Source organism: Myotis nattereri (genome assembly GCF_964212035.1).
Source record: "Myotis nattereri genome assembly, chromosome: 1".
Lineage (NCBI taxonomy): Eukaryota > Metazoa > Chordata > Mammalia > Chiroptera > Vespertilionidae > Myotis > Myotis nattereri.
The window spans coordinates 64,454,485-64,468,110 of NC_138075.1; the positions used below are offsets into that span (position 1 = coordinate 64,454,485).

A 13,626-nucleotide genomic window follows, 5' to 3' on the forward strand; every position below is an offset into this window, starting at 1 on the left:
GGGTAATATGCAAACTGACCCTAACAGCAGAAAGACTGGGAATGACTGGTCATATGACACACACTGACAACCAGGGGGCAGACACTCAATGCAGGAGCTGCCCTCTGGTGGTCAGTCACTCTCACAGTGGGGAGCTCTGCTCAGCCACAAGCCAGGCTGATGGCTCCCAGTACAGCGGTGGTGGTGGGAGCCTCTCCTGCCTCCTCAGCAGTGCTAAGGATGTCCGACTGCAGCTTAGGTCTGCTCCCTGCTGGCAAGTGGGCATCCCCCGAGGGCTGCTGGGCTGCCAGAGGGATGTTTGATTGCCATCTTAGGCCCAATCCCCCGGGGAGCAGGCCTAAGCCAGCAAGTGGTCACCCCTGAGGGGTCCCAGACTGCCTGAGGGCACAGGCCGGGCTGAGGGACCTCCTCTCCTACCCTTGAGTGCACAAATTTTTATGAACCGGGCCTCTAGTATATATATAAAATACTATGTGGTAAATATAGTTAACAGATCTGAGTTTAGAATCTGCCATTCTCTTAAGAAGCTTGTTTCTTCATCCATAACAAGAGGAAGATTCATAAAACATGTAAAAAGCCCGTCTTGTACAGAGTTTGGCATTAATAAGATTCCTTTCTTTCCTGGGTACATTGGTATAGTTAATCTTGAAGAAATTTGGTCTTGTATTTTTCTTTTCTTTTTAAAAAAACAATACCACTTTTATTTACTTTTATTTTTTAAATATATTTTTATTGATTTCAGAGAGGAAGGGAGAGAGAGATATAAACATCAATGATGAGAGAGAATCATTCATTGGCTGCCTCCTGCACACCCCCCACTGGGCATGGAGCCCACAACCCAGGCATGTGCCCTAATTGGGAATCAAACTGTGACCTCCTGGTTCACAGGTCAGCACGCAACCACTGAGCCACTGCTTTAAGAAAAAGAAATAGAGAGAGAGGAACATAAGTATAGAGCAAAAAATGGCAATAAATAATTACCTATCTATAATAACCTTAAAAGTAAGTGGATTAAATAGTCCAATCAAAAGACATAGGGTAGCTGAATGAATAAGAAAACATGACCCATATATATGCTGTCTATAAGAGACCCAACTCAGAACAAAAGATTCACACAGAATAAATGTGAAGGGATAGAAAAAATATTCCATACAAATGGAAATGAAAGAAAGCTGGGGTAGCAATTCTCATATCTGACAAAATAGACTTAAACACAAAGGCCATAACCTTTCAGCCAGAACCACCATCTTTGAGTAATTCACCAAAACACAAAGAGAAAGAGTAGAGGCAACCGGCTATATGTTCTCTAGGCCTTTTAGAAAATATGGAGTTGTTCCTTTGGCCACATACATGAGAATCTACAAGAGAGGTGATACTGTGGACATCAAGGGAATGGGAACAGTTAAAAAAGGAATGCCCCAAAAATGTTACCATGGCAAAACTGGAAGAGTCTACAATGTTACCCAGCATGCAGTGGGCACTGCTGTGAACAAACAGGTTAATGACAAGCTTCTTGCCAAGAGAATTAAAGTATGTATTGAGCATGTTAAGCACTCTAAGGGCTAAGATAACTTCCTGAAACATGTGAAGGAAAATGATCAGAAAAAGAAGGAAGCCAAAGAGAAAGGTACCTGGGTTTGACTGAAGCGTCAGCCTACTCCACCCAGAGAAGCACTCTGTGAGAGCCAATGGGAAGGAGCCTGAGCTGCTAGAACTCATTCCCTATGAATTCATGGCATATGTGTAAAAAAGAAAAAGTCCTCTATGCTGATAAAAATGTTTCTCTTAATCGAGTAGAGGTGTGGCATCCCTTCCTTCAAAAAAAAAAAAAAAAAAAAAAAGAGAGAACACTTTGTATCATTTAAGAAAACAAAACACAAAGGCCATACATACAAGAGACAAAGATGGTCACTACATAATACTAAAGGGATGGATCCAAGAAGAGGACATAACCCTTGTAAACATATATGCACCCAATATACATAACAAAACTTATGGTGGACTTTAAGGAAGAGATGGGCAGCAATACAGTCATAGTAGGGGACTTTAACACCTCACTATCATCAGTGGATAGATCTTCCGAACAAAAAATCAACAAGGAAATCAACGACCTTAAATGACACACTAGATCACATGGATTTAACCGATATTTACAGAACATTTCATCCCAAAGCAGCAGAATGTACATTCTTCTCAAGTGCACACAGAACATTCTCAAAGATAGACGACATGTTGGGATGCAAAGTAAGTCTTAACAAATTCAAGAAGATTGAAATCATTCCAAGCATCTTGTCAATTCACATGGTATGAGACTAGAAATCAACTACAATTAAAAAAACACCTCAAAATAGCTCAAATACATGGAGGCTAAATACCATGTTATTAAACAATAAATGGGTTAACAAAGACATTAAGAAAGAAATAAAAAATTACCTGGAAATAAATAAAAATGAACACACAACTACCCAAAATCTATGGGACACAGAGAAAGCATTTCTGAGAGGGAAGTTCATAGCATTACAGTGCTACCCCAAGAAGCAAAAAAAAATCTCAAATAAATAATCTAACCCTACACCTAAAAGAACTAGAAAAAGAACAATAGGAAAAGCCCAAAGGAAGGAAATAATAATGATTACAATGGAAATAAATGACAGAGTCTAAAATAACAATACAAACATCAATAAAACCAAGAGTTGGTTCCTTGAACAGAAAAACAAGATGATGAATCTTTAGCCAGACTCGCCAAGAAACAAAGAGCAAGGACCCAAATAGATAAAATCAGAAATGAGACACAGAACCTGGAGGAGAAACCAAGATGGCGGCATAGGTTAACGCCGGAGATTGCTGCCTCGAACAACCACTTCAAAAAACAACTAAAAGACGGAACGGACATCATCCAGAACCACAGGAAGGCTGGCTGAGTGGAAATTCTACAACTAGGAGGAAAGAGAATATCATACCCAGACTCAGAGGAGGCGCAGTGCTGAAGTGAAATACTAAGGTGCGGAGTGCACGAGGAACGGGCTGGCGGCAGAGGGCGCGATTGTTGTTTTCAATCGGGAGGGAGTTTCAGACTCTGAGCTCCAGAGCCAGGCGAGTCTCTAGGGACCCAGACTCAAACGGGAGAAGCGGGACTGTCTGGCTTCGGTCGGAACTCGAAGGCAGCTTTCTCTCCGAGGTTTGCAGCAGTTGCTGGGACTCTGTGAGGCAGAGCCCCTAGGGACAGAACTGAGAGCAGCCATAACTGCTTGCTCCGGCCCGCCCTGTAGATTCCCGGGGACCCGACCCGCCCAAGCCCTGCACAGACCCATTTGCCGGATAGCCTCAGGCAAACGCTTGATTAGCACCGCCCTAGAGATCCAGCATAGAAGCTCTCCCACTGCAGACACAGCGGACTCTCATAGCCAGTTAGCCTGGAGGTCAAATCACCCCCAGTATTGCCGACAACAATCAAGGCTTAACTACAACAAGACTGCGCACAAAGACCACTAGGGGGTGCACCAAGAAAGCATAAAAAATGCGGAGACAAAGAAACAGGACAAAACTGTCAATGGAGGATATTGAGTTCAGAACCACACTTTTAAGGTCTCTTAAGAACTGTCTAGAAGCTGCCGATAAATGTAGTGAGATCCTCAAGAAATCTAATGAGGCCCTCGATGTTATGATAAAGAACCAACTAGAAATTAAGTATACAGCAGACCAGAGGAGCGCAAGAATCAAGGCAAAGATTTGAAATACGAAGAAGCAAAAAACACCCAACCGGAAAAGCAAAATGAAAAAAGAATCCGAAAATACGAAGATAGTGTAAGGAGCCTCTGGGACAGCTTCAAGCGTACCAACATCAGAATTATAGGGGTGCCAGAAGATGAGAGAGAGCAAGACATTGAAAACCAATTTGAAGAAATAATGACAGAAAACTTCCCCCACCTGGCGAAAGAAATAGACTTCCAAGTCCAGGAAGCGCAGAGAACCCCAAACAAAAGGAATCCAAAGAGGACCACACCAAGACACATCATAATTAAAATGCCAAGAGCAAAAGACAAAGAGAGAATCCTAAAAGCAGCAAGAGAAAGAAACTCAGTTACCTACAAGGGAATACCCATACGACTGTCAGCTGATTTCTCAACAGAAACTTTGCAGGCCAGAAGGGAATGGCAAGAAATATTCAAAGTGATGAATACCAAGAACCTACAACCAAGATTACTTTATCCAGCAAAGCTATCATTCAGAAGTGAAGGTCAGATAAAGAGCTTCACAGATAAGGAAAAGCTAAAGGAGTTCATCACCACCAAACCAGTATTATATGAAACGCTGAAAGGTATCCTTTAAGAAGAGGAAGAAGAAGAAAAAGGTAAAGATACAAATTATGAACAACAAATATGCATCTATCAACAAGTGAATCTAAGAATCAAGTGAACAAATAATCTGGTGATCATAATAGAATCAGTGACATAGAAAGGGAATGGACTGACTATTCTTGGGGAGGAAAGGGGTGTGGGAGATGCGGGAAGAGACTGGACAAAAATCGTGCACCTATGGATGAGGACAGTGGGTGGGGAGTGAGGGCGGAGGGTGGGGCGGGAACTGGGAGGAAGGGAGTTATGGGGGGAAAAAGAGGAACAAATGTAATAATCTGAACAATAAAGATTTAATTAAAAAAAAATCAGAAATGAAAGAGGCAAAGTAATAACTGACCTCACATAAATACAAAAGATTGTAAGAAAATACTATGAACACCTATATGCCAAAAAATTGGACAACTTGGACAAAACGGACAAATTCTTAGAAACATATACTCTTCCAAAACTGAATGAGGAAGAATCTGAAAATCTGAATAGACTGATAACAACTAATGAAATTGAAGCAGTAATAAAATAAAATATAAATCCCAGCAAACAAAAGTCCTGGTCTGGATGGCTTCACAAATGAATTTTACCAAACAATCAAAGAACTAATACCTATCCTAATGAAATTATTCCAAAAATTTCAAGAAGAGGGGAAACTTCCAAACTCTTTTTACAAAGCTAGCATTATCCTAATTCCAAAACCAGGTAAGAACACTACAAAGAAAAATCATAGGCCAATATCCCTGATGAACATAGATGATAAAATCCTCAACAAAATATTAGCAAACTAGATCCAGCAATACATTAAAAAAATCATACACCATTACCAAGTGGGATTTATTCTGGGGATGCAAGGCTGGTACAATATCCGCAAATCAATAAATGTGATAACAGCACATAAGCAAAGTGAAAGACAAAAATATCAACAGATGCAGAAAAAGCATTTGACAAAATCCAGCACCCACTTATGATAAAAACTCTCACCAAGGTGGGAATAGAGGAATCATACCTCAACATAATAAAAGTCATATTTAAAAAACCTCAGCTAACATCATATTCAATGGGCACTTTTAGTTTTTCCCTTAAGATCAGGAACAAGACAGGAATGTCTGCTTTCACCGCTCTTATTCAACATAATGCTGAAAGACAAGCGATCAGACAAGAAGACAAAATAAAAGGCACTCATATTGGAAAGGAGAAAATAAAACTGTCATTTGCAGATGACATGATATTGTACACAGAAAACCCTAAAGACTCCACCAAAAACACTACTAGATCTAATAAATGAATACGGCAAAGTAGTAGGATACAAAATTAGTACTCAGAATTCGGTGGCATTTTTATACACAAATAACAAACTCTCAGAAAGAGAACCTAAGAAAGCAATCCCATTTTCTATTGCAAATAAATAAATAAATAAATAATAAGGTACCTAGGAATAAACTTAACCAGGAGGTAAAAGATCTGTACTAGGAAAACGATAGGACATAGAAAAAAGAAATAGAGGAAGATGGAAACAAGTGAAAGCATATGCCATATTAATGGATTGGAAGAATTAACATCATAAAAATGTTCATTCTACCCAAAACAATCTATAGACTTAACACAACTTCTATTAAAATATCAATGGCCTATTTCACAGATCTAAAAAAAAAATCCAAAAGTTTATATGGAAATAAAAAAGACCCAGAAGAATCTCAGCAACCTTGACAAAGAAGAACAAAGTTGGAGGGATCACAATACTGTATATCAAACTATACCATAAAGCCATTGTAATTAAAACAGCCAGGTTCTGGCACAAGAACAGACATATAGATCAATGCAACAAACAGAGAGCCCAGAAATCAACCTACACCTTTATGGTCAATTAATATTTCACAAAGGAGGCAAGAGCATCTAATGGAGTAAAGACAGTCTCTCCAATAAATGGTGTGGGGCCTATCTGCCGTGGCTCAGTAGTTGAGCACTGACCTATGAACCTGGAGGTCACGGTTTGATTCCCAGTCAGAGCACATGCCTAGGTTGTAGGCTCAATCCCCAGTGTGGGGTATGCAGGAGGCAGCCGATCATGATTTTTTTCTCATCATTGATGTTTCTATCTCTCTCTCTCTCCCTCTCCCTTCCTCTCTAAAATCAATAAATATATATTTTTTAAAAATAATAAAATTAATAAATGGGGTTGGGAAAATTGGACAGGTACATGTGAAAAACTAAAACACTAACTTACACCATACACAAAAATAAACTCAAAATGGATAAAAGACTTAAATGTAAGTCATGAAACCATAAAAATCTTAGAAGAAAACATAGGCAATAAAATCTCAGACATCTCTTGGAGCAATATTTTTGCTGACATATCTCTGAGAGCAAGGGAAACAGGAAAAAATAAACATATGGGACTACATCAAACTAAAAAGCTACTACACAGCAAAAGAAACCATCAACAAAATGAAAAGAGATTTCACTGTATGGGAGAGCATATTCGCCAATGATTCACCTAATAAGTGGTTAATCTCCAAATATATGAAGAACTCATACACCTCAACACCAGGAAGGCAGACAATCCAATTAAAAATTGGTCAAAGGACTTGAATAGACACTTCTCCAAAGAAGACATACAGATGAAAATTCATGTATGAAAAAATGCTCAAGGTCACTAATCACTAGGGAGACGCAAATTAAAACTACAATGAGGTATTACCTCACACCTGTCAGAATGACTACGATCAATAAATCAACAAACAAATGCTAGTGAGGAAATGGAGAAAAGGGAACCATCCTATACTCTGGGTTGGAATGCAGACTGGTGCAGCTACTATGAAAAACAATATGGATTTTCCTCAAAATGGACGTGCCTTTTGATCCAGCAATCCCAATTCTGGCTAACAGACAGTCCTTGGGTTACGTCGGACTCGACGTACGTTGTTTCGTGGTTACGTCGCCATCTCCCATTTATTTATAAAAAAAGTTCCATCATTTCGACATATGTACATATATGCTTTATGTTTTTTATTATTTATTTACTACAAGTAAAGGTCAGGAATTGTTATCTTTCATTTAAATTGTTTTTACTGTTTCACTTCATTACTGCTGTGTATGTGCTCCATGTGAGCGACATAGGTGGTTATTAGGTGGGTCCGACTTGCGGCGAAAATCGCATTACGTGGCGCTGTAGGAACAGATTTCCAACGTAACCCGAGGACCTACTGTATATATCTTAAGAATCTCGAAACACCAATTAGAAAAAAATATATGCACCCCTATGTTCATAGCAGTGTTATGTACAATAGCCAAGATCTGGAAACAGCCCAAGTGCTCATCAGTAGATGAATGGATAAAAAAGCTATGGTATACTTACACAATGGAATATACTCAGCTATTAAAAAAGAAGGATGGATCTCTTACACTTTGTGACAGCATGGATGGACCTGGAGATTATTATGCTAAGCAAAATAAGCCAGTCAGAGAAAGACATACGATATGATTTTATTAATATGAGGAATCTAATGAACAAAATAAACTGATGAACAAAATAGAGCCATAGGCATGGATACATGGAATAGACTGACAAATGTCAGAGAGGAGGACTGGATAAAGGTAGGTGAAGGGATTAGCTAAAGAACATATAGGCCCCTAGCCGATTTGGCTCAATGGATAGAGCGTTGGCCTGCGGACTGAAGGGTCCCAGGTTTGATTCTGGCCAAGGGCACATGCTGGGTAGCCTGCTCGATCCCCAGTGGGGGGTGTGCAAGAGGCAGCCAATCAGTGATTCTCTCTCATCATTGATGTTTCTATCTCTCCCTCTCCCTTCCTCTCTGAAATCAATAAATATAAAATAAAAAAAAAAGAAAAGAAAAAGAACATACATGCATAGCCCATCGACACATACAACAGTGTGGTGAGGGCCAAGGGAGCAGGAGCTGGGGGCTGGGTGGAAGTGGCAAAGGGGGTAGGGGGGTAGGATGAGGGATATTTGCAGTAGTGTCAACAGTTAAAAGTTTAAATAAAAAATAATTTTAAAAATAAAATAAAATGCTTAGCACCAGAGAGAGAGAGAGGGAGGGAGAGAGGGAGAGAGAAGGACTTTCCCTATTAAACTGCTTTGGCACCTTTACAAAAATCGGTAGACCATATATGTATGGGCCTATTTCTACATTCTATTCTCCAGCAATTTATATGTCTATTTTTTTCTATCAATACTACACTGTCTTGATTACCACATCTTTACATTAAGTCTTTTTTTTTTTAAAATATATTTTATTGATTTTTTACAGAGAGGAAGGTAGAGAGATAGAGAGTTAGAAACATCGATGAGAGAGAAACATCGACCAGCCGCCTCCTGCACACCTCCCACTGGGGATATGCCCGCAACCCAGGCACATGCCCCCAACCGGAATCGAACCTGGGACCCCTCAGTCCGCAGGCCGACGCTCTATCCACTGAGCCAAACCGGTTACGGCTTTACATTAAGTCTTAAAATTTGGGAGTATAAGGCCTCTAACTTTGTTCTTTTTGTAAATTTGGCTATACTAGGTTATTTATATTTTCTTATACATTTTAGAATCACTTTCCACAAAAAATAAGAAAGTTTGCTGCAGTTTCTACTGAATCTTGTATAGTTTCCTAGGGTTGCCAAAACTAATTTGGTGCCTTAAAACAACTGAAATTGCCCTAGCTGGTTTGGCTCAGAGCCTGTGGACTGAAGGGTCCCGGGTTTGATTCCAATCAAGGGCACATGCCCAGGTGGCAGCCTCGATTCCCAGTAGGGGGCGTGCAGGAGGCAGCCAATCAATGATTCTCTCTCATTGATGTTTCTTATCTCTCTCTCCCTTCCTCTCTAAAATCAATAAAATATATTAAAACAACAACAACAAAAAAACACAACTGAAATTTATTGTCTCACAATTTTGGAGGCTCAAGTCCAAAATTATGTTATCTGTAGGGCTATGCTCGCTCTCTCTTGAAGTCTCTAGAGGGGGACCTTCCTTGCCTCTTTCTTGGCTTGTAAGAGTTGCTGGCAATCCCTTGGCTTATAGATACATCACTCCAATCAAGGCCTCCATCTTCATATGGCCTTCTTCCCTGTGTGTCTTTGTGTATCAGTGTCCACGTTTTCTTAATAAGGACTCAAGACATTGGACTAGGGCCCATCCTAACTCAGTAACCCATAACACTACATCATCACTAAGGACTATTAAGAACACATAGGAAAAAAACTTAAATAACGGTCCTTCCTCAAGGAACTTAAAATTGGGTTGAGAAGACAAGGTTAGCACATAAGAACCTATTAGTGAAAAATGAAGAACAAAAGCACGCTCCAGTTAGAAGTCCCAAGGACTTCATGGTGGACACAGATCAGAAACTAAAGATTGGTACAATCTCTTGGTAGTAAGACACAGAAAAGAGGCAAGAGGCTACAAGTCAAATGGCAGGAACAAAGGAATTAACTGACACAGAAAAGCAGGTACAGAGACAAAAGTAAGCAAAATAACAAGTTTGGAACAAAGTTTGGATCAGGAGATAATGGGAGACAAAGGTAGCTGGAATTCTGACTTGATGCAGTGAGTGATGCAGCCACTCTGAAAGTAAGGTCTGAGGAAAATTGACTCCAAAAAAGCAGCCATGGGCATGAGTCCACAGGAGCTAAGCAGGGCTGTTGCTGTTGAGGACAGGGCATTGTGGACATCACTCATTCACAGGGTCACCAGGAGTCAGAGCTGAGTCAACAGCATGTAACAATTACGAACTCCAGGGAGAGTATATACCACTTATACTATTTAACATTTCCCTCCAAAAAAAGGAGGTTTTCCTTTTTTTCCTCTTGATCATCTATTAACAATTCCTAGGACAGTGCTCTGTTAAACACCACTTTTAGAAATGCTGCTCCAAAGAGACAGCAAGGCCCACGAATAGAGTCCATTATTAGGTGGTTGGAGGGGGAAAAAATAATCCAGCAAAGAATATAACAAAGAAGGTAGGAGGCAAATCTGGAGAGTTCAATGTTATAGAAGCAAGAAGGGAGATAGTTTCCAAGAAGCTAAAGATAATCAACAGGACCAAATTTCTGAGAAATTAAATAGATTGAAAATAAAAATGATTTTTGGATTTGACTAGGAAGACCTTCAAGTGAATGGCTTCAGAAAAGGGGAGGAAAGAAGGATGGCTGACAGAATAAAAAAAGATGGGGATGAAATAGCATGGGGATGAAATAAGAAGTTGAAACATTTACAGACCACTAAAAATTGGAGTTTAGCAGAGAAAATAAAAAAAGAAATTGGTTCATTGGGAGAAGGAAGTAAATAGGGGAATAAAAAAATTTTTAGAACAGGATACCTATATTTGTTTGAAGGTAAAAGTGAAAACCTACTAAACTCATCATTACAGTCCAGTAGATAGAAGAAATGGAATCCAGAGTATAAATTACTAGAAAAGACTTATCTTTCCTTTCAGATTGGAGATAAAAACTTTAATAGTAATACCTAACCAATCCGAGTCCGAAGATCTTATTTATCAGCCAGCTAGCGTGGCTCAGTGATTGAGCGTCTACCTCTGAACCAGGAGGTCATGGTTAGATTCCAAGTCAGGGCACATGCCCAGGTTGTGGCTCGATCCCCAGTGTTGGGTGTGCAGGAGGCAGCTGATCAATGACTCTCTCTCTCATCATTGATGTTTCTATGTCTCTCTCCCGCTCCCTTCCTCTGTGAAATCAGTAAAAATATATTAAATAAATAAATATTTCAAAATTTCATAGATTTCTGCCTATTCCACCCAAGAGAATTTTGTCTTTAGAGCTCAGAGTGTAGTATGTGTGTAAATTTGCTGATCTCTTGCTCTTCTCAGAGGATGTCTATGTTGTGGTGAAGAGGAGGGGGTTATAGAAAAGCACTTACCTAAGGGCCTCAATCTTTATGAAGGTAGAAGCTGGTGACAATAAAGAAGTTGGGAGCTCATGGAGATTTTAACTTATAACAATTTACTATAAGTGATTTTGATATACACAATAAAAACTTGTAATTATAATAGGAATACACACACACACACACACACACACACACACAACCAATGTGAAGATTGCCAAAGAAGTGTACAGAAAGAAAAGCATCTACTTATCCCACCCAGAAATTTTTACAACTCTGCCACACCAACAGAAGTTGCATAAGTCATAAATTAATATGTAGTTCCAATATGCTAATGAGAACAAAGACTGTTTAGGAGGTCTAGTTACAGTCCAGCTTTAAACTTCTTAAATTTAAACTCTGTATGACTTTCCATCTGCATAAAACACCAACCACAGTAGCTACTTCAGCATACAAAATTTCACTTTTATATCCTTTCAAAAACAATGAAAACACTGACATAAGGTTCTGTTGCATAGGAAATTTTTTAAATTCTACCTTTTGGGTTAATTTCATTAATGATTCAAACTAAGTACCTAACTTTGGATTAATTATGTCCAAATCACAAATGTGGTGCATATATCGTGTCAGAGCCTATCATAACATTTTGATCACAAAGAGGACAGCTAACATTTGATTCTTTAACTACTTCATACATTGTCCTATCGAAATTTATAAAAAGTCATACTGGCTTAAGAAATATATGGTGACTACCCTAAGTAGAGTTAGAGGAGGCCCCATTCTTTAAATAAATTAATGAACATTGATCAGTGTGCACGGAATAAGGCGAAGGCAACAACACCCACACCAAATCTGGCAGCCTCCGCATTTGTGAATCTGTGACCGTCAGGCGGCCACACAGGCCAGATGATTACTACTGCCAGCTCAGCAGCTGAGCCTGGAGAAGAGGCGGCACCCGCACGCAGGCCACTCTGAGAACCAGAACTTACAGTTTCCTCGGGCAGGGGCTGGAGAATGTGGCCGTGATTAAACCAGTAAAAGTCCGGCAGAAGCAGGGCTGTAGGCGGTCAAAGGGGAGCTTCCGGGGCTGCGATCCTGGAAGGCAGGAGGCAGCCGCTCCTGGGCTGGCACCCCCACCTCGGAGCCGAAACGACGGGGGCTGAGCGGCGCGGACTCGTCCTTACCTTGTCATCCTCGCATCTCTTCCCCAGGCCCTCCCTGGCCTGCAGCCGGCTGCTGAGGCGGCCGTAGTCGGCCTCCTTCTGGTCCATCTGCTTCTTGTGCGAGTCCACCAAAAGCAGGAGGTCTGAATTGCGCTTCTCCAGGCGCCCGCGGGCCACCTCGGTGCGCTGGACCTGGCCCTGCAGCTCGGCCACCTCCTCCTGAAGCAGGACGTGGCGGGAGGAGATGCTCCAGTAGTTGAAGGCGAGGATCGCGATCACCACCAGCAGCACCACCAGCACGAAGGAGGGCAGGCGGCCGGCCCGCCGGTTGGCCCCGAAGCCCACCATGGGGACGAACCGGGCTGTGCCTGGTGGTGGTGGTGGGGAGGGGGGGCCTCGCCGCCGACACCTGCCGGCAGAAGCTCAGGCCGAGGCAGCGGAGTTGCCTAGGGGACGCGGCCCCAGGGCCGGGAGAGGGAGCGGGCGGTCCAGCGCGCTCGCCCGCCCGCGAGCCGGAGAAGGGGGCGGGGCCGCCAGCCCCTCCCCGCCCCCTCTCCTCAAATCCTGCCGGGACGCGTTCTGGAGGCTTCGAACACCACCCCACGCCCGCGGAGAGGAACCTACAGAACCTAACTGCCCGCACCTCCGGCCCCACACCTCAGCTTAGGGGGCGGGGAAAGGAGCCGGAAGGGGGTGGATTTGACGCTGGCCCCGCCCACCGGCGGTGTCGGTCGCCTAGGGGTCCAATTTCCTAGTTTCCGCCGACGCCCCCTCTTCTCGCGAGAAAGTGGGCTTCTCTCGCCTCTTGCGGTCGTCTCTCGCGAGGGCTATGTCTGTGGGGAGAGTGTCGGGGTTAATTTTGGCGGTTTGGCTCGGCTCTTGGACCTGAATCGGAGCCCCTTCAGCTTCTACCTGCTCCATTCCCTTTCCCCGGGGTCTCGGGAGTGCCCCTCCGGGGAGTGTTGGTCTTCGAGGACTTTTGGGGCCGCGACTGCGACGCAGGGAAGAGGGTGGGAGAGCTACGGGCAGAAGGGGCGACTAGGAAGGTTTGGAACTTGCTTCAATAGAAGGAAATCTTCTCCTTTGTGTTAACGATATGGAGAGAACACAAAACAAAAAGACAGTGAAATAGCGGTACCCCAAACATTACGGAGAAAAGCAGGAAACACTAAGCTTTATGACTGAAAGGGATGGTGCCAGCCCGGTTTCCAAGGTTACTGCTTTCGCGAACGGAAAGAACTTAAGAATGTGTGGGCTTCT

General features: G+C 42.1%; 1 protein-coding gene across 2 annotated transcripts in view; it reads right to left on the bottom strand.

Annotated features, from left to right (window-relative positions):
• GOLM2 (golgi membrane protein 2) overlaps window positions 1–13,029 on the bottom strand; it is a 119,059-nt gene extending 106,030 nt beyond the window's left edge. For both annotated transcript variants that reach the window (XM_081112426.1, XM_081112425.1), the window contains exon 1: window positions 12,388–13,029. In XM_081112426.1, coding sequence (XP_080968552.1) covers window positions 12,388–12,714 — 327 coding nt within the window. In that variant the 5' untranslated portion in view covers window positions 12,715–13,029. The remainder of the gene's footprint in view (window positions 1–12,387) is intronic.
• Between the last annotated feature and the right edge of the window lie 597 nt (window positions 13,030–13,626).